Raw genomic sequence first — 20,780 nt, 5'->3', positions numbered from 1 at the left:
GATTGACGTGGGCCTGGGATGTGCTTCCCATGAAGCTACGGACGTACTGTCCGGAGTTGCACCGCGTGCAGGCGGTGAAGAAGGGCTCTGTCCGCGGGCGCTCTCGAAACCAGCGAGGCTGGGTGTTTTCGTGTCACAGAAACAGGGCTCATTTAGCAGAGAATGCGTGAAGAAGGTTCAGAGGACGTAAATGTGTCTGAGACACGCGAGCCTCGTTTGAGGCGTTTGTGGGCATTCACAATGTTGATGGGGGAGAGTGTAACGAGGTTGCACGTACCCTGGTATGATCGAAAAAGGTGATTGGTGTGACCGTAAAAGGTGTGGATTACACAATTCGATGTAATCACACAATGGTGTGGCTATACCGTAACAAGAAGCCACTACATGGCGGAACTGCCAGTAGTTATGCATATGAATTAGGTTTTACTGTTTAATTAGGAAAACCAACAGATTTAGAAAAGGACGGCTTTGCTGCAAATAACAAAGATATTTACAGTTTCAATTTTGAACGAAAGAGTGCATTTGCATTGGGTCAAGGTTTATGTACTCTTGGAGGTAGTGGATTGCGATCCGCTGCAGTCATAAGTATAGAACGCAAAGTCGGTGACCTAGTAAGTTTCCTCTAAGCAAAGAGCTATGGCAGCCCTGCTGCACTAATAATGAGGATAACACAACCACTACCACTATCTCGGCGCAAGCGCTGGTTATTTGAGATGATGTGCTGCAGGACTCCATGGCTGGATAAACGTTGTGCAGTGCTCCCTTTTGGTAACGAAACAACTGCGAATGAGTGACAGTGATACCTCTTCCAGTGCGGTGAGAACTCCGAACAGGGTGCTTGCACCAGGAACGTTCAATCGTCTTGCACCAGGGACGTCCAATCGTCAAATAATTTATTGCAAACATTGTACAGTGCAGCCAGCATTTTGTCATGACCATCAACAAGACTCAAGGACAACAGCTTAATAATTGGGCTTTTACGTTAATTATCGACTTCATGCTTCTTGAATGAGCACCTTCATGTAATTTTGCCCAGCGACACCTTGCGCTCAGAATTCAAGGTATTGATCAAGTCTCTAGAAATTGGAAGATTACATAGGAGTGCGGCAAATATTTAGGAAGCGCAACTGTCATTTCACATCCCAATCTTGTATTATGATGTAGAATTCACATAGGTATCTAATACCGCGGAGCTTGGCAAGCATGTGTCAATCAGATATTGTAGCGTTGGTGAGACTTAGCTTTGGTTGCAGATAATTCACGAGTTAACAGAATTTTTGATTTTACCTAGGTACAAGTCCAAGTGGATAACCGAGGTGAGTACCCAGGCTGGAGAGCATGATCGACTATTAGGCTGCATTTATTCCGTCTTTGCTCTACATCCACCATACAAAAGCACAAGCCAAAACCCAGCGATACATTAAATCCACTTTTCTCTCTAAACACTTATCAAATAATATAGTGCCTTAACATGAAAATACAAATCGACAGGACCTCTCCTTGTTTCAATGTACTCATCGTCTTGGAAACTGTAGAAGACAAAACAACGAACAAGCGCCACCTCTCACCCAAAGACCAAGCGCAACGCTTGCAATGTAAAAGTCCGGTAGGCTGAAAAGTTGAGTATTTTTCATTTGCTTAAGGATCTCTTCGTTCGTACAATAGCAGCAAGTTGATAAACTTCGATTTTCTCTTTCTGGAGATAAGGAGATGTTACGAGATACGGTGTCAAGTTGAGCCACCAATGAAAATTCCTTGAGACTTCGTTACCAGACTAAAATAGTACTAAGATCTTGCGAATTGAGCACAAATCTGCTTTTTGACGCTCGACTTGCTCTTATCTGAAACTACAACGTACCCACTGCTCAACAGTTACTCATCTATCAGTCGATCTTTTACGACTCCTACGTCTGCATTTGCTCACACATCTACCTGCCATCACCTCTTACTTCTGCATGTCCAAGGACTGTTGGTAAGCAGCAATCGCTTTTTCGTGATCACCTTTTTCAAAAAGGATTTTACCTAAAAGCGTCGAATTCGTCGCCGATGGCTCGAGCTCCAACGACTTTGTAATGGAAGCCACCGCTTTTTCCAGATTTTCGTCGGCATAAAAGGCCCGACCAAGCAACGAATGAAGAGCCGGATCGTCTGGTCGAATTTCAACTGCACGTGTAAACGCTTGCACCGCAGCACTTACGCTTCCTTTTTCCATCAGCACGTGGCCAAGATTCACAAGCACGTCGACTTCTGGCAACGTATCACAACCGACATCGTTTTCACTCTCATCTCCTAGTTCCATTTCGCCTTGTTCAACATTCATCGTAGCTTTTGCTGCTTCTACTACCGCTTTTTCATCATCATCATCATCGTCATTATCGTCAACGTCATCAATCAAGTATTCCTTCACCTGATCATGAATTTCAGCATCTGCGTCAGCATCATGAAAATCACCAAGATCCGTCTGACGTTCTTCAAAGTCGGAATCCGAGTCTGATTCATCCAGATCATCGTACGTCGACTCAACAGCTGCGATCGTATTCAGTGCATCTTGCAATCGAGTTGTTCTTTGCAACGATGGTGTCTCAACAATTGAATTCGAGCGCATCTGTTGCTGTAACTGAATTTGTGTTGTACCAAACATGGGACTATCAATATCAACCTCACGTGCTGGACGAAAGTTTCCAGCACTTTTTGTCCGATTAAGCAATTGACCCGTTGATCGGTACATGGCAAGACCCGGATTTGGTATAGGGCCAATAGGTGATTGTACAGGTTTTGAGGCACCAGTGCGCATTTGCAGTGGAAGTGAATTCTGACGATCACGAGATAACGATACAGTACTTCCAACAGTACTGCTATTACTACCTCGAGATCCATTCGTCAGACGATCTGGGTCATTTAGCATTTCAGCTTGTACCCGCAATTGCTTTTCGGCTTGTTGTTTCTCTTCCATTAACATGGATACTTGCTTTTGTAAACTTGCAACTTGTTCATTAATAATCGCATCAGTTCCACCTCGATATGGTCCGGTCACATAAGTTGGTGCACGTGCTGGTGCCGACACATGTCGCTCTAACAAGCTCGTTGGAGACCGTGGTGTTTCTTCAGACCGACGAGCATCTCCACTCACGGCCTGACTAGCACGCACTGGTATAGTCGGTCGTTGTGCCACTTGCATAGTAATCTGTTGCTGTCGTACCTGTCGACTAGCATTTCGTAACACATCGTGGCACACGACGCAAACACGATGACGATCACTGAGACCATAATGTGGCAATTTCATACGTTCACGTGCCGAATGGTCGCGACAGATTGATTGACCGCAATTACGACAATGGTGGCGTTTTTTGAACGTCCCAAATTTTTGGGCACATATGCTGCACATGGGGGCATTCATCCAACGTGGTGGAAGAGACACTGCACCTCGTAATGTAGTTGATGGTCGTTGTGCTGAAATAGACTGTGGTCGTATACTTTCTATTGTTCGACGAGGGGACCATGGACTTGGTACTGACTGGACATGAGGGGTACTCAATGTCACATTTACCTGCTGCGTGTAAAAGTCATTGTCCGAGAACGATCGTAACTTAAGGGACGCAGTGCTACTGAGTCTTCGCATATGTTGACCATATTGTCCAGTACTTACACGTTGTGATACTGGTAGATCTCCAGCAATGGCTTGAAAACGTTCAGAAGGACGTAAGTGACCTTCATCATCGTGCTGTTGACTCTCTTGCTGAACTTTGGCCTCTTGTTTCTCCATCGCAAGTTGATCTGGTAACCCTTCCTTTGCACATACGTGATGATACATTTCTTCAAGTAGTTTGATACTACGATTTGGTAATCCAGCTTTTCGTGCAAGCTGCACAGCATTTTCACCCGTTGGTGCCTTTTTCAATACTGCATCTGGATACGATGCTAAAAGAGCTTGAAGCCACTCAATTCGAGCTTGTGCTTTGATTGCAATCTGAAGTGGTAGCATCTCGGCTGTATTTGGGGCACGTGAACCTGTTGGGAATGCTTTTAATAGTGCTAAAAGTACACCTTCACCAATAGATTGGGGCTCGGTACACGCCCAATGGAGTGGTAACATGCCATACGAATCAACTTGCTGCGCCGTTGCTGGCTCAGCATCAACAAGACGTCCGAGCTCTTCCCACCGGGAACTTTTAGCCAATTTAATCGCATCCAAACGCTTACTTGCCATGACAGAGAGGAAAGCTGCACTTGATCCTCTGGCGGGTGACGACGTCGCACGACGCCACGAAAAGACCAATGTACTGAGTTAGCAAAAAGATTATCGGTAAGGAACGGGACACGATTTTCGGACAGACGAGGCAAAGATCGCGTGCGTGCGAATACTACGACAGCGGACTGGTCAAGTTTATATCGCCCGCTTGACAAGGCGCGACAAATCAAGCTGGACAGCGGACTGACAGATGGGAGGAAATAGGACACCGAATCGTTGTGCAAGAGGCGGACGACATGGCTGTTAAGACATTACCGGTACTTAGTGGAGGACAAGAAACTTTTGCAAGTAGTATGCTATATCGTAGGTCCCCTCAAGAAATCCTCGTTCTGCATTTTTGGTCTGGAAACGACGAGCAAAGGTGAGCAGCCACGCCCCCATCCCCGTGCTTAGTCACGAACGTTCTAACTACGTGCCCGTGCACTCACAATTTACGTCGTTTTCAAAATACGCGTCTTCACTTGCTATGGATGTTGTAGAAACGGAAACAGATGGTTCAGATCCTATGGAATTGCTGCATGTCAAAAGGCAAGGACAATTCGAGAGCTTTACGCGCCACCGATTGCAAGAGACGCTCATGCTCATGGGCTGTAGACCAAAAGATGCTGTAATTGTTACGAAAGAGGTTTTTGTAGTCTTCCAAAAGCATTTGTCGAGAGAATGCAATAGCAAAAATGACTATCACGATGAGGACACGAAAGACCCTCGTTTCTCGATGGCTCTACCATGGCATTTATTACATCAGTGCATCTACTCATCACTAGCAAGACTGGATTATGTTAAACCACACCATTTACTGGACTTTGAAGTTGCCAAGGAGATTACGCAAAGGAATCAAAGCTTTGCCGTCCTTTTGGGGGGGACCTCTGGTACCGGAAAATCGACATTAGCGTCGTTATTAGCTGCTCGCCTGAGACTGACTACGGTACTACCAACCGACTCAGTGCGTCATGTCCTACGATCGTTTACGTCGAAGGACGAAAATCCATGTGCCTTTGTATCAACTTATCAAGCGGGCGATGCGTTATCAAAAGAGATGATTGCAGCGATTCATGGAGATCGAGAAGATATGTCTGCTGCTCGATTGCATAAGAAAATGGTTTTGAAAGGGTATAAGTTGCAGTCGAATCTTGTGTTGGAAAAACTTGATCGTATTCTTACAATGTTTGAAGAACGTAAACAATCACTGGTGGTAGAAGGTGTGCATTTAAACACTGTCGATCTTTTAGCACTTGTGAAAAAACACCCAACGTGTGTGCCTTTTGTAATTTATATCAGTAACGAGAATAAACATCGGGAGCGATTTGCTGTTCGGGCGCGCCACATGACAATTGATCCACAAGAGAACAAGTATATCAAACATTTTGATAACATTCGCATCATTCAGCGTCATTTGTGCAAACATGCGGATCGATATTTGATTCCGAAGATTGACAATACAAATGTCGATCGAAGTATAGCAACGATCCAAAGTACATTGGTACGAGTATTGCGAAAACTTGATCGTGGTGAACAGCTCGTAGATGCCAAGATTGGCAAGTTTGTTACGCTCTCGCGGGAACACGAAAACTCGACGAAGAAGGGCTGGTCCAGCAAAGGTGTGCGCAAAGCGATGCGTCCATTGCTAAAGCAAAAGGTTTCAAAACGACTGCTGCTGCGTCGACTGCTTGCTGAGCAAACGACGGATAGATTTGGAGCTCGTGACCCCCATCAAGGAGAAGATTCGTCGAGTAGCGAAGAGGAAGAAGATGATGCAAGTCGCGAAGCAGATGATGAACGAAATGTTGATGAAGATGACGAAGACGAAACGACGATTGTAGGCAGCCTACTTAGTGGTACAAATCCACACGATTATTCGTCCACAGCATGTCACGTTTCGTCCTCCAGTACACAAGGACAAGCGACACCAACGCGTGTTGCTATTCAAAAACAAACGTTATTAGACGAGATTGAAGAACACTCAGCTGGTACAAGCGATAATGCCGAGCTGATGCGTTCGCTGTCGCAGGCTGTTCGTCAAGCAGCAGTCTGGCGGGCAAGTCAACCGCTGACACACTATACAGATTGGGAATCGCATGTTCCACCGCGTAATCCAGAAGTCACGTTTTCGGATGTCATGGAAAATATTCCAGCTTTTGCAGCTGTCGTAGAACGAGGCAAACGATTTTCGTGGAATTCCGAAGAGCGACGCAAGTCATGGATGGCTGGCGATCAGCTTGCTGATACGTCAAAACAAGTAACGAGTAGCACAACACCACCTGTGAATGCATCACGGCAATTTAAAGCATTTTTAGAAAGTCAACGCGTTGAAGGCGAGGCACAATTGCAAATGCAGCGGACACAACAACAGCTTCAGCAGCAACAAGTTTTGCCAATGCATCATCAACTACCGCCTATTGGAAGGCGGACAAAAGCACTTGCTCGAAGGGTACAGTCGTTACCTGTAGTGCCACATCAGGATAGCTCAAGTAGTTTGGATTTTGACTTTGACAGCGTGTCAATGACAGATGCCAATGAAGATGGCGATCGTGTCTCCCAAATTTCTTCTCCACGCGACGGATGTAAGTGCTGTAAGAGGCTTTGTGATCTAAACTGTATTGACGATTATGTTTGTTCGCAGGTGTCTCACCGTTGGAGCATAGTTACGATGATACTGACAGCCACTTTGACGTCAGCTCACAGAGCTCTGTCGAGTGAACGATGATTTATTGCCAATCTTTTTAACTAAAATGAGATGATCAGAATTTAATACCTATCTTGCGGAATAGATTGTTTATCTTTTAAGAAAAAACATTTTAGCCAACCATTTTATCGGATCAGTCTCGCTCTCGACCGTTGCTCAGTCGTATTTCAACCCATTTCAGTTCCAAATATTCTTCGTCATGACGTGCGCTGGCTACCTAGTTGTGAACAACACTCATCTTGCGTACGTGGAGATCTTTACGGGTCTCTTAGTATGTTTCTTGGACTTGGAATCCTTTATGGATCCTGATGATGTGTCAAACCAAGCGCCGGTGCCGCTGGAGACACGGCGTATGATGAAAGTGGAAGCTCACACGTCATCTTGTAAGATTGACGACCAGCTTCAGCAACCTGAGAGTGAGATTGAGCCTCAAGACAGTTGTAAACGCCAGCGATTATTACAACTTAGTGGCTACAGGATTGAGGTAGTAGACCAGGATGTGGAGCTAGACGTGCCCTCGCTACCTTGTTCATTTCAAGTGAACACGTACAAAGTGCATTTGCGACCAGATGGAAGTTTTATTAGTACGCTAAGTGACTCACTTATTCTCACTGCTACAAATCACGAGACGAAACAGACTTGGGTGAAAAATATCAAGTTTTGGAATCGATTTGGTTGGCGAGAGACTACACAGGTGGCTGCCACACACCGTGATCTAGTTCAGCTCCAAGAAAAGCTGGAGACTTACAACAATGTTACGTTTGCAGGCGCGTATTTAAACTACAGCAATGATGCGACTCCTTCTTGCGAACGGAATATTGCCGTAATGACGTATGGTGGCTGTAGTAGCATAACCACCCAATCGGCGTACGCTACGAAGCGTCAAACGCGACGACGTTTCTACCGCGCACCCGCTCCTGGCGCATTTGTTCATTGTTGTGAAAATCCTATTAAAGGGAGTTAGTCTTCGACCCTTTAGGTGTACTTAACTTATTACTATTACAGTACTGCAGCGCAAAGACTATTTTACAAATTATTCTTTTTCAATTTTAGTCATTTCTAAAAATGAGGTAGTCAAAAACACCAACGTTTCTATCGTGAATATGTTGCTGCTTCGATGTGCTCATCTATCCCATCGCTGAGTCAATTGTCCGCGTTGAATCAAGTCCTTCGGGAAGCAAACGCATGTTGGACCTCATTGTAGATGATGTGGACATTTGAAGTCCGTTTTCTGGGACCTGGAGTTGCAGCTTTGCAAGGCGGAGACGACGGTCACGACGCGCCTTGAGACTTTTGACGCGTGGCTGGCGGAGTGATGTACCACAGACACGGCAAAAATTAGCATCATCTTGGTGTAGCCGACGGAAGCAACGTGGACACTCGATAACTTCGGTCAGAATATCCTGCGATCCTGTTTGATTTAAAATGAGCGGACACGCAATTATTCCGTACCCCACGAACATGACAACCGTTGCAAGCATACGACCAACGATTGTATGTGGTGATATATCACCGTATCCCACGGTGGTCATGGTCACAACAGTCCAGTAAAGACTAATGGGAATATTGGAAAAGTCGTGACTATCGCCTTCAATCAAGTACATAGCACATCCAATCACAAGAATCATCGTAAATAGTGCAACGAGAAACACGGCAATCCGTCGCTTGTTGGTCTCAATATTGTCACTTAAAGCAGCACCCGCATCCACGAATCGCGCTAATCTTAGCAATCGAAAGACGCGCATGACTCGAAATATCCGCAATACTGCCAAGTGTAACAATGGTCTTGCATCTGGTAGAATGAATCCCAAATACGATGGCACTAATGCACACATATCGACAAACCCCATCAAACTGAAAGCAAAACTGCTTGGATTCCGAAGTGAGAGTAAGCGCAGACAATATTCCACTGTGAAGACTACAGTGAAAAAGGCTTCTAAAGCCAGCAAATAGTTGCCAATGTCGTCTCTACACTAAAACAGTTAGCTAACAACACCAAATAGCAGCCATCTTCAAAGCAATACGTACCGGAAATCGTCCACACTGTCCAAAACGGCTGTTTGAGCCAAGCAAAGCACGCAAAACGTCAGTATGGTTACTCTCTTTTGATGCCATTGACTCGCAGCAATAACTCACCAACCACAACACTCATGGACACCATAACCAGCAGCACAAGCGCCACGCGCTGGCCTGTAGGTGTTATGCTTTTGAACATAATTTCGTAAACGCCCTCCCATCCACTCCGTGCTCCGCCCTTTACCTCACTATCAACTAATATACCATTCACACGAAAGCGCGGGTCATGTCCTAACATTCTGCTGTCAATCTTAGCGGTTGATGCGTCCGTGTCCACATCGTCATCTGACAGCTCCTCGGGCTTCGAATGTAGTCGATGCCGCGATTTACCAGTCTCGACATTATTGTCAGTGCTAGTCGAGTCCCTGAAGCCCCCAGGACTCAATTCCACAGAGCTCTCTACGTGACCATAGCTGATTTCCTTCCCCTTCTCGACTTTGAGTTCCTTGAGGTGCGACAGCATCGTAAATTTGCGAGGACGTCATGACCAGAACGATTTGTGTGGCCCACGTAAGAATTGGTATATTTGGTATGCATGTATACATCAGTTTGCTAATGCTAAATTTACACTCGAAGACTTGTTGAATGGATGAGGATAGCGAAGTCTAACTTGGACGCTTTGACTTCGGGCAATAATGACGAGAACTTTATTGACGATCGCAAGCATTTTGAAAAGACGATGGTATTAGTGATCAGTCTTTAAAACGCAAATTGGGGGATGGGTACACCCGATCATAAACGTGCTACTCGGACTTTTTGCGCTTGCTATTTCTCGTGTCAGCCTCGGTAGTTACTTTTCCAGATTAATGCAGTCCAGCAATAATTGTGAGCCACTTCTTGCTTGAAGCATATTTGCGTTTGCCGACTTGAAAAGAGATTAGAGCAAAAATTGAGCTGACATGGTGCTGCAACTCGTCAAGAACGGTGAAGATTTCGATTTGATATGATGGAAATGTGTCTTTTATTCAAACTCCTGGCTGCAACGGATAGACTTAAATGAATCCTTACCTACATTGACGATAATATCGGTGCACTTCCGTAGCTTAAAGCGTCAAGTGGAGAAGAATATGCTCTCCTTACCTTGGCAAAGTTAAGCAACAGACTGTTCTCGTAATCTGACAGCAATTGATTATGAGGAAGATCAAAAGAAATCGCATCGATCAGTTGATACAGTCACTTTCTTTTTACAGATTAAACGTCAATATAAGGATCACGGCTTTTCGCTGCAAGGGTGGGGTACGTTTTACCCCAAAAAGATCATGTGAGAGCTAAAGTTCAAGGCAACAAGCAACAATCTGGGAAATCTGCTGGCTTTAAACTCGTCGCGTGCGAGTCCGTCATGAAAAGCTTCATTCGCGCTGTAAATTGAAAAGTGGAAAGAACAATCAATACTAAAAATTTAGACAAGGCGTTTGGATTTTCGTAGAAATGGCCAGCACTACATGATATTCACGACTTGAATGGGTTATGATACGTAGATAGGGCAAGGTGCAGCAAGAAAAAAGCAAAAGGAACAAGAAAAAGAAAAAGAGCAAGTGTAGGGGACACTTTCGAACTAATATCAGAGGAGTTCTTAGAGTGTTATATTACGAATTGGGATATGGATTGAGCATAAAGAAACTTCAAATTTGTGGATCATTCTCACCAAGAAGGAATGTTGTTCGAGACATGAGAGGAAGGTGCAGCGAAAAGTATTTGCAGTTACTTCCAGAGACATGCCACGTTCCAGAATGAACCGAATGATGATTGCCTGAGTGCTAAGTCTCAAGTCGTTGAAAATCACAAGGCTTCACTCAACGACAGCAGGTCCACTATGCACTGCACGTAAAAGCTTCAACGAGGCAGACACCTTACATGATTGGAAGCAATTGCTGCAAGAGTATACGCGCCGAAAAGGCACAGAAGGAGCTTGAAAGCCGTACATCTCGTCCACGGCTCAATTCTCGATCAGTAGATGCTGCTCTCCACTGCTCGATTGACAAACCGATGACTACTGCTACGGTCTCAACTTTGAGTGGCTCCTCGGCGTCAAACGAAGTGTTCGGAAAAATTCTAACAGTTTGTTTGGAAGCCAAAATACCTCATCAATAGCTCGAGATCCGAGTGAGCAACGTTAGATTGACAAATATGAACGTATTGACAATTGAAGACCGATTATAGACCCATTACGTTGCTTTCAAAAGAATATATTCACAGTCAATTCCTCACGAAGACTGATTCAATGCGCAAAAAATATTCAAACCTGCAACCAAATTATAGTGCTTTCTTCCCACTTTTTGCAATTGCTTGAGCTACAATATAACTAAATTAAGGAGATAGCGTATGAAGGTCGATTATCAGCTTTGATTCCGATGATGCATAGCTTATGACCGTAAGAAGAGGACAACAATTTAGAAATATAGCTTTCTGAATAAGTTGACAGCAACATGTCAAAGGCACATTTGTTCCTTCACGTGTCACGAGCTAAACTTTTCTCTCGTAGAGGTATACCGTATTGCGAAGAAGTTCAGTCTCAGCAGCCACAAGCCAGCAGCGACGTACTTTACTGTGTTAGAAACAATGACCATGGCAAGCCAATAAGACTTTTCAATAGTCCATTGCTACGTGTTCATGCAGTTCGTATTAGCTTTGCAATGTACTCTTTGAAGCAGGCTCTTACTGTCTTCAAATGTCCTGGTTGATTACCTTGGTACAAGTCCACGCGTACTGGTGTTATAAATGTAGCAACTTCTTCACTTACGAAATCTTGGAGCATGTCAGAATGTTTGACATGGCATAACTCTTGGCTATTTTGTCTCCATCTTCGGCGAGTGGGCACGACCGACGCACAAATTATTGTATCTGACTGGAGATTAACAAATATAGAATTTGGTTATTGATCACAAGTCAAAATCGCTCCGCTTTTATTTCGTTATACTGGTTGAGGGGCTCAGTTGTAGTTCGTTTTTGCGAATGGTACGCAGAATTGTTGCGCTCTCGCGAGCAAAATACGCACATCATTAAGTGCAAATTCCATTTTTTTTAATTTATTGTATTTGTGATGACGGCCCGCAGATTTTACAATCTGTGATACCCAAAATCTTTCGGCTTTAAGCATCAAAACTATAGTAAGGTCGGCTTTCAAATAACAGTCATTGTTTTGCTTTTGTAAGGCCTACATGATTTTTTTAAATGAGTTCATGCCACGCAATAATATCTCAGATCGATGATCTGCAATTTTGGTCAGGTGGTGTGAGAGTAGCTAATGAAATGGTATCCATTTTTCGTTATTAGGAGAGCAAGGGCTGCGTAAAGTAAAAATACTCATGATGTAAAGATTAGTTTGTGGCGAAAATTGCTGCGCTTGGCCTTGATAATTTGTGAATGTTTTCTGCTATAGTCAAAGAAAGTGTCCGTGTTGAGCTTGCGAAATCGATCAAAAGCTCGATTTTGTGTCCAAGATGACATTTCTTAGTGAAATCTATCCAACATCTTCTATCGGGTTTTGTTTGACAGTGTGTCATGTGGTAATCCGGAAAATACTGACTTCGGATGTGGAATACGAAAAGATGACAACCCATATTCAAAGCTCACAGCATTAAAATGACCAAGAGCCGATTGTACGTCAACGAGAATTGCAACTATCTCGCAGTAATAACGTATTAAAGTCCCACTAGCATTGGAATGTAAACTGCAGCATCTCTTTCTCTTTGCTTTCGCTTCTATCCAAAATAATGCCACAAAATTGTCAAATCTAGGACTCCCGTACTCGATATGATCATCATCGCCGTCGTATTGATCTTGAAACAAGCTTCTGCAACATAGTCAACGTCATGTTTTGCCTTGTAGAAATCTCCCATCGTTTACCCAACATCCAAATGGGATCCAGTGTCATGATTTGAAGGAAAATCTTATGAAAAAAGATAAATTCAAGTGCCACATTGATTTCTCCAGACTATACGGCTTGAAATACTTGCTGCCAATTGGACGAAGTCGCTTGTTCAAAAGCTTACCTTTAAAAAGTAATCAACGTTAACTCATCCATACAAAATCAACCAATTAAATTCTGTCTGTTCAAACGTCAGCGCTGAAGTCGAGTTCGCTATGCTGGATCTTGATGACTTCTACGACATCGGATTGCCAATCTACCTTGGTTGACTACTACGATATGAAGATGTCGCAAGTTCCTGTTGCTTGGCGTGTATCGATTGCACAAGTGCCAGGCACATAAATTGCCTTCGCGCAAGCTTTCTAACCTCTTTTAGAAAGACGGAAAGTACTATCGCATCATTGCTTATTGCGCGGTCCATATAGTACAGCGCGTCATCAATTGCATGCTGCTCTGCCAGCGTCGCAATCAATCTGTACAAACACCATAAGTGTCGCTGCTACTTTAAGTATAAAGAGATGGTACGTACTGTTCTGAAAGGGCATCGCCTCCTACTACAATCGAATCCGGATCCACAGTCTCTTTATTCTCATTGTCGTTCAGCCAAGTCGTAACTTCTGAATCTTGTACATCTACCAAGTTCTTTGCACGTGTCAGATCGTCCCGGAGAGCACGTAATGACTGCAGACCACGTTCAACATTCTCTTGTGACTGTGCCAGCTGCACTTCATGCTCGAATTGAACATCCATATCGTCTCGTATGCGTTTAAATCGCTTTTCCATTAGCATTTGAATTTTTCTCGTCACTTCCGATTTCACAACCCCTAGACGTTCTTGAGATGACCCATATGACCCTGAATTTGACATAGACGAATGTTGACTAGTATTTTGAGTCCATACACCACTATCATCGTTCTGTCTTGAATGAGATTGAAATTGTGAGAGATAGTGCGGTGACGGTTGTGGTGGATGCGTTTGGGCAAATGATCCTTGCTGAAAGTATCCTCCTGTTCCACTACTGACTGCCGACGAGCTATGAGTGGCTCTGTTTTGAGAGTTTACGACGTCTGGTCGACGAAAAACTGGGGGCATATTGCCAAATATACTGCATATATGGGCTATAAGTTCCAGCAACGTAAAGTCCTGTCGCCAGTCGCTCGTGTACGGGATTTTGACGTATCCGTCGCTTGTAACGTGCGGATGATTAGGTTTGACCATCATGTCAATTGTTGGACGTACGAAACATACTGGAGGTGACATGGGGTACGTTTCGACAATCCAAAACTCAACAGGAATATTGTACTGATTGTTTCGGTAGAATATGGGGATTGTGCCTTCGAGATTAAGTAAAGTGCTGGTTGTTCCGTCATTATGAGCTAATGGCGTGAAGATATGATGTAAGATCATAATTTCATTATGTAGACATCAAAAGAATCTCACGTACTATATGTTCCACAGTTGGGCTGCAGAGACGGAATTTGGCCAAGCAAATTGTACACATCGCCACGTACACGAGAACTTTGCTGTCGATATTATGAAATCGCATATTAGCAGTAATGGGAAGGGAAATAGGGAGTCGTCAATATTTACCGGGTAGCACTGTAATGATGACAAGATTTGGTCCAAATTGCTCACGTTGTTGGCATACATGGCGACAGAGGATGTGCTGTTCCGTTTACAAGATATGTGGTATACACAACATCTATGTAAACTGGATTTTTGAGTCGAAAGTTAGTACTTTTCTGATTTTGTGTCGATTACAATTCTACAGCTTACAAGTAAGTTTGTCCAGAGGTTTAGTTAGAATCACTTACGAGTAAATAATGTTGAAGTTAACGGTGCAGCTTGCAGGACAGCTGTGCCACCCGACGTGAATAATTGTCTGCGGTGCCGCTGCCTATTCTTGCCGTCCACAGCTTCTAATGCTTTTCGTCGTAAATAAGGCGTATCTCGAGGGCTACCGATGGCGATTTCGACGCCCTGGATATGGTCACATTTTTTTGAACGCATCTGTATTGTCTCTTCCATTGCAGCGTAAAAACGAACAAGTTCATTGAATAACGCAAGACGCAGCGCATTTGACACATATAAGTCGCCTGGAGGAAGTTTGGGAAGAGACTGGCGCAATTCGGCAAGAAGCGTGGCGGAGATTGGAATTCCACTAATTAGATGCAGCATAAAGAGGTTTTGCTGCTGTTTGCTGCTTTTGACCAACTCTTTTAAATCAGGCAGCACACAGCTTTCAGGTTGACGCTCTGTAGTAACCAATTTATCCATTTGTTCTTGGTGTCGAGAAGTTGGAAGAAGTTCAATTTGGCGCTTTATAGTAACTAATTCATCCATTTGTTCTTGTTCTCTAAGAATTGGTAGAAGGTCAGTCTGGCATGACATATCCTGAGGTTCTGCTTTTGTAATTTTAATATCGCGAATCATGGGATACATGGTCATTGCAGCTGCTATTGCCATCGTTTGAGTGTCAGTAGACGATGAAGATGGTAAAAGTTGCTTGTGAACATGTTCAGCTTGCTTTGTATCTCGACCATTTCGATTCGCTGACCTTGACAAAGCCAAAATGGCAGCACGTAGAATCAACTTAAGTGGTTTCGCTGATTTTTTAGACTGAATAGGCTTGTCTTCGTGGCACACCAAATCTGTCTGGGCATCCGAGACCGAGGATTGACGTAGTGCATGATACAACATTTTAAGTGACTCTTTGACGCGTTGCAAATGCTCACTGCGTCGAGCTTGCTCGGCGTGGAACTTGCTTTGGACAAGTTGCAATAATTTCTCAATCTCCTGTCGATGACTTTCGCTCTCAAGAGCTTGGCGTCGTTCACACTGTTGGATTATTAATGACTTGTATTCCCATAAGTTTTCAACATAATGCTGCTTCACAGCGTCGATTTCATGCTCGTACATTTTTTGCAACGTATCCAATTCTGAGCGAGATATCATGTCTTCGTTTACTAATTCAGCTGCAGCTATAGGGCTCCTTTGAATTGTACTTAATGATGTAATAGTGAATTCTTCATACTGAGCAATCCTTTCGTCTAACGTCAAATCGCTTTCCTCTGGTAAATACAAAGGAAACATGGTGGTCAAGACATGCTGCATGACGCTATTCAACTCTTTTTCGTCTCGTTTGACCTCTTCGTCACTATTCCCGTCAATGGAGTTGGTGTCACTATCTCTGTTTAATAAACCCTCTGTTTCCTGCGTCGTGCCCATCAGTGGGAGAGATAAATCATTATTGTAGACCTCGAAAGAGCTTTTCGGCACATTCCCGGTCTCATTTCTTGAATTTTCTTCACGCAGCCTTAATGCGAACAATGCAGGAGTTGTCTCTAATTTGTTAACGTCTTTGTCTTGAAGTAGATATCTAGACTTCCGATGCTCACCAAAGCGAGCTTGGACTTCTCGTAACCGTTGTAACAGTTCAGCATTCTCAATTTGTAATCCCTGTTTGACATTTCTGACTTCAGAAAGTGTCTTCTCGAGTTGACAGATATTGTCTTTCATCTCGTGAAGATCTTTGCTGGTGTACTCTATAGTACGCTTTTCTTCTAATACCTCGGCTTTTGTCTTTCTGATCGTTGCCTGTGCATCAGCAAGTGTTGCAGCCTGTGCTGCTGCCGCAGCTCGAGTACGAGCTGCTTCGATTTCTTTATACCGATCCATTTCCTGCGTTTTCGTTTGCAATACAAACGTGTGCTTAGCAATCTCTTCACTTTGCACACGAACTTTAGCGACCAGCTCCTCAACCTTCGCTTCTGCAGCCGTTACAGCTTTAGCACTTGCTTGAAATTTATCACGCCACGATGCAGCTCGTACATTTGCAATTTCTGCAGCACTTGCGCTGTGTTCTTGAAGTTGACGAAGTTCCTCCGACTGAACTCGCAGCGCTCGTTCAGCCTTTACAAGATCTTGTGCTTGCTGTTCAATCGTAGTACGTAAAGTTTGCTGAAGTCGTAATACTCCTTGTAATTGGTTCGCCATGGAATCCTTTTCACGATAAAGTGCGTCAATTGTAAACTTCAATTGATGTTCTCGTTTCTTAAATTGATGTTCTCGCATAGCAAGCGGTAAAGTATTCGTCTCGTCATCCTCCTCACTATTATCTGCCATTTTGTCAGCAACAACATGATGCAAAGCATGACGAATGTGTGCAAGGCGGTGATGCCGCTGTGCAGCGTGTTCTTCAGCTTCATTAAAAGCATCTCCCATTCTTAACGCTTGGCTACCGATTGCAGCGTTCGCTTTGAGATCGTCACCGAATTCTGCAAACATCTGATGTGCTGTGTTCCTACCTGCTTGAACCAACGAACGGTGTGTTGAAAGCAGCACGTCACCCACTCGCCATCGAGCTGGAATCCGCACCACTTCATTCTCAAGCGAGACCTCTTCATCTTCAGTGTCCGTACAAGTTACAACATCGTTATAACGACGCACTAGCTCCTCCACTCGCGACTGAATTTCGGCAATCTTTGAATTAACCTCTATACCTTCTACTTCTGATGCTGCTAAAGTCGAAGCGCTTTCATACGTTACACTGACATTCCTCTGCTGTGCACACTCGCAAAATGCACTTGTCTGTGGACGTGTAGCAATTAATTGTCGTGGTGACGGTGTAAACCGATTGGGTCCATGATGAGGTGGTAATGGCGCAGTAGCACTCCTACTCACCATACGTCAAACAAGTAAGTGGCAAGCTAAGGTAGACTATTTTTAAGACAGAATTTTAATGGTTTGACATATTGTGAAGACTACGAACGAAATCTGTCCTTGCCCATGACCACGATTTTAGGAGTTGTCATTGATGCGAATGAGCTTTTTCTCTACATCTTCGAATCGTTCCGATCCAGCTCGATCGCGGTGAAAGTAACCTTGAATTCGCTGCTTTTCGGTTTCGTTAAGAGATTCAAGGCAGAATTTAAGGTGCGCAGGAGTCAAATCTTTTCGAGTAATCACACCGCGTACTTCATTTCGTCGGTTCAATACGATGAGATGACGAAGTCCTAACGATCGGAATAATCGAAAGGCACGAGGCACTGGAGTTTGTTCTTGAACCGTGTGGGGTGTCGGGTTCATATAAGGCGTGAGATCCATCCACAAGTCCCGTTCGTCATCATCCAGCTGAATGTCATTAATTGACGGATATCGCGGGTAGCTCCCTTCCATGTCGCGATACGACAGTGCGTACTGATCATTGTATAACAGTGTCGTGTCACTTGCAGGCGTACGTACAAATGGTTCTGGCTTCTCGATGAAAAAGTCCTTGCGTTGAAGCAGGACAGCTAGATGATGGCGGTAGATGATTCCTGAAAAACGTGGCGACTTGCGCTTGTCACCTAAATTTAGCCGTTGGCCACCTCCCGCCGCATCTTGACTGCGAGGAAGAATGACTGGAAAGCCACTATGATTGCAATTCTTAAGCACATCGTATATCTCACCAACTTTGGCAATTTGTGGCACGCACATTGTTGGTGAGCTCATAATATTAAGTGCTCTCAAAAATCGGGCGTAGTATGGAGGATCGAATTCGAGGAATGGTAAATGGTTCAGATGAATGTGAATGTCATACAGACCCTCGTTGAAGCTATTACCAACCCAGCGAGCTGCCATGAGTGACACCATTATAGGAAGACCCCATTCAATTACTCCTGTACACTCGAGAATGATTACTGTGAGCGAAATAGTCATGCGCGCCATACCACCGAGCATACAAGCAGAGCCTATCAGTGCAAACATTCCGTCTTGTGCACCAACTTGGAAACCCAGCGAATGTACAATCATGACGCAAATACGTCCGTACGCAGCACCGGCAAGTAAACTAGGCACGAAGAGACCCGATGGCACAGCGATGCCGTATGTCCAGCAAGCAAAAATGTAGAAGACGACAAAAAACATACACAGCGAGAAGGCCGTAAAGCTGGAGGCTGTTGTAAAGTGTAGCAGTTGCTTCATACTCGTAGCGTAGTTGACTGTAAACAGCGACGCCAGGTCATTGTACTGACCTGTAGGGCAGTAGAATTGCGAAAGTGAGTCTTTGTAGTCACCAGCAAGATCACGACAAGTACCAAAGAAGTACGAGAGCCAGAATGATGCAGTTGCCATGCAAAATGCAATCAGTAATGCTTCTCCGAATCGCAACAAGCGGTGGGTCACATAACGCTTGCGAAATTTGGTTAGCACCATGTTAGCACCATTAAATCCAGCACCGAACAGACCGCCAATCATGCCCATCACTATAAAAACAGGCACATCAACAACTTCATACGCTTTACTGCCTGTAAATTGACCAAATGTGAAGGTTCCCGTTTGTGTGCCTAAAGTCCCACCAATAGAGACATGACCAACATCCGGCGTTGGACCACTCGCTTCACTGGCTTCCATGAATGACATAAAGTAATTAAGCACAAAAGCTGAGACCATGGCACAGAAAAATGTGCGCCATGTGAGGTTTTGATGCCAAAACGACGCGCCTTCTTCTAATGCAAACAACACACCACCAATCGGGGCACCAAATGCAGCCGCCACACCAGCAGCTGCACCGCACGAGATGAAGTCACGCTTTTCCTTGTCATTGCGAAATCCTTTAAACTTAGTCCAGCTCGTGTCAAGACCAAAGCTTGAAGATTTTCCCTGTGACAGACCAGCGCCAATGACTGAGCCACTGTGAATCATAGGTCCTTCTTTTCCAACAGGCAAGCCCCCAGCTACACTAAATAGGATGCCAAATGCTTTGCAAAAGAGCGTTTTGAGTCGTACGACGCGGTGAATCTTGATTCCATTCAAAGTCGCTTTGATCTCAGAGATACCGGATCCACCAGCAACAGGGCAGAGAATCGCGACACAATAGCTCGCCACAGCGACAAACGCGACGCTTATCAGCGTATAAACGAAGTATCCAAAACCAAAAGTGCGGATACCATTTCTCTCATCTGCCACAAGAGAATTTAAGGTAAACGTACGGAATGTCGACAGCAATGACGTCCAAAATTCGACAAAACAGGCAACCAGAGCTGTACCAAGTCCAACACCAAAGGTCATGACCCAACGCGCGATATTAAGCGAGCGAATAGCACTCTCTGTCTGCTCTTGGTCGTGTTGCATATTCACTCGACTTTCAAAAAAGTCGTAATTAAACGACTCGCGGTGTTGTGCCTTAGCACGCTTTTCAATGTCCGACTCCTTCTGTTGCTGCTTGCGCATCGCGGCATAGAATGGATTGCGTCCCTTGCTTTTTAACCAATCCATCAACGTCGAACCATTACGCTGTCGAAGCGCTTCTTCAATTTCAAACCGTGAGAATCGAGCACCAGAGTACAAGTCACTTGGAAACGAGTGTGTTCTCTGTACACCATACGTTTGGTACTGTTCGCGCGCGTGCGACTCCATGGGACCGAACTGTGGCGTGGCATTACGGCTATTGACTCTCCAGCTTGACAAGCGCGGACCGTCTAGTGTAAATCGTGGCATGGGCGAACGCAGGATTGAGGAAGGCGATCTGAGAGCTGAGGCCGTGCGTGCTAGTGCCGGAAAACGCCGTGGTGCGGCGGAATCGACTGCATTCTGACCAGAGGATAGATTGTTGTTCTTGTATTCACCAGTATCTGCGATGGGCACGCTCACGACTGTTGGTGTTGGCGGCGCCAGCAATGCATCTGTCTCCGAGGTTTCACGGGATGTGGCCATATCGACAAAGATATGATCTGAGTCAAAATTTCACTAAAATTTTTTTAAGGAGGAATCATGTTAAGCGAATGCGTTTGCGTAATAATAATTTTGTCCAATACACTGTAGGATAGCAGTATACGAACACAATAATACAGTACCATCAACCACACTGGATAAAACAGGCTCTTTATTTTGCCTACTTGATTCCTAAGACGTGCACCACACAC

At 44.5% G+C, this 20,780-nt stretch overlaps 6 protein-coding genes across 6 annotated transcripts; 2 read left to right on the top strand and 4 right to left on the bottom strand.

Annotated features, from left to right (window-relative positions):
* Positions 1–1,945: 1,945 nt before the first annotated feature.
* Positions 1,946–4,207, bottom strand: PHALS_04142 (Membrane trafficking and cell signaling protein HRS, contains VHS and FYVE domains; the record flags this gene model as incomplete). The annotated part of the gene is made up of 2 exons (XM_024722153.1): positions 1,946–2,346; positions 2,452–4,207. The coding sequence occupies 2 exons, from the start codon at positions 4,205–4,207 to the stop codon at positions 1,946–1,948; spliced, it is 2,157 nt and encodes a 718-aa protein (XP_024573258.1).
* Positions 4,208–4,715: 508 nt separating this feature from the next.
* On the top strand, positions 4,716–6,946 carry PHALS_04141 (P-loop containing nucleoside triphosphate hydrolase; the record flags this gene model as incomplete). Its single annotated transcript, XM_024722152.1, has 2 exons — positions 4,716–6,810; positions 6,870–6,946. 2 exons carry the CDS (start codon positions 4,716–4,718, stop codon positions 6,944–6,946), a joined length of 2,172 nt encoding a protein of 723 aa, XP_024573257.1.
* A 185-nt stretch (positions 6,947–7,131) lies between these two features.
* On the top strand, positions 7,132–7,896 carry PHALS_04140 (uncharacterized protein; the record flags this gene model as incomplete). The annotated part of the gene is made up of 1 exon (XM_024722151.1): positions 7,132–7,896. The coding sequence occupies one exon, from the start codon at positions 7,132–7,134 to the stop codon at positions 7,894–7,896; it is 765 nt and encodes a 254-aa protein (XP_024573256.1).
* A 163-nt stretch (positions 7,897–8,059) lies between these two features.
* Positions 8,060–9,471, bottom strand: PHALS_04139 (chloride channel family; the record flags this gene model as incomplete). Its single annotated transcript, XM_024722150.1, has 3 exons — positions 8,060–8,900; positions 8,961–8,988; positions 9,069–9,471. 3 exons carry the CDS (start codon positions 9,469–9,471, stop codon positions 8,060–8,062), a joined length of 1,272 nt encoding a protein of 423 aa, XP_024573255.1.
* Positions 9,472–11,594: 2,123 nt separating this feature from the next.
* On the bottom strand, positions 11,595–17,562 carry PHALS_04138 (Vacuolar sorting protein/ubiquitin receptor VPS23; the record flags this gene model as incomplete). Its single annotated transcript, XM_024722149.1, has 8 exons — positions 11,595–11,608; positions 11,694–11,853; positions 13,244–13,349; positions 13,406–14,252; positions 14,321–14,399; positions 14,467–14,475; positions 14,556–14,587; positions 14,691–17,562. The coding sequence occupies 8 exons, from the start codon at positions 17,560–17,562 to the stop codon at positions 11,595–11,597; spliced, it is 4,119 nt and encodes a 1,372-aa protein (XP_024573254.1).
* Positions 17,563–17,676: 114 nt separating this feature from the next.
* Positions 17,677–20,571, bottom strand: PHALS_04137 (chloride channel family; the record flags this gene model as incomplete). The annotated part of the gene is made up of 2 exons (XM_024722147.1): positions 17,677–18,289; positions 18,353–20,571. The coding sequence occupies 2 exons, from the start codon at positions 20,569–20,571 to the stop codon at positions 17,677–17,679; spliced, it is 2,832 nt and encodes a 943-aa protein (XP_024573253.1).
* Positions 20,572–20,780: the final 209 nt, after the last annotated feature.

Source organism: Plasmopara halstedii, assembly GCF_900000015.1.
Source record: "Plasmopara halstedii genome assembly, contig: Scaffold_253, whole genome shotgun sequence".
Classification (NCBI taxonomy): Eukaryota; Oomycota; class Peronosporomycetes; order Peronosporales; family Peronosporaceae; genus Plasmopara; species Plasmopara halstedii.
Note: the sequence above shows the minus strand (reverse complement) of the source record. Positions and strands in the feature narration are given on the sequence as shown.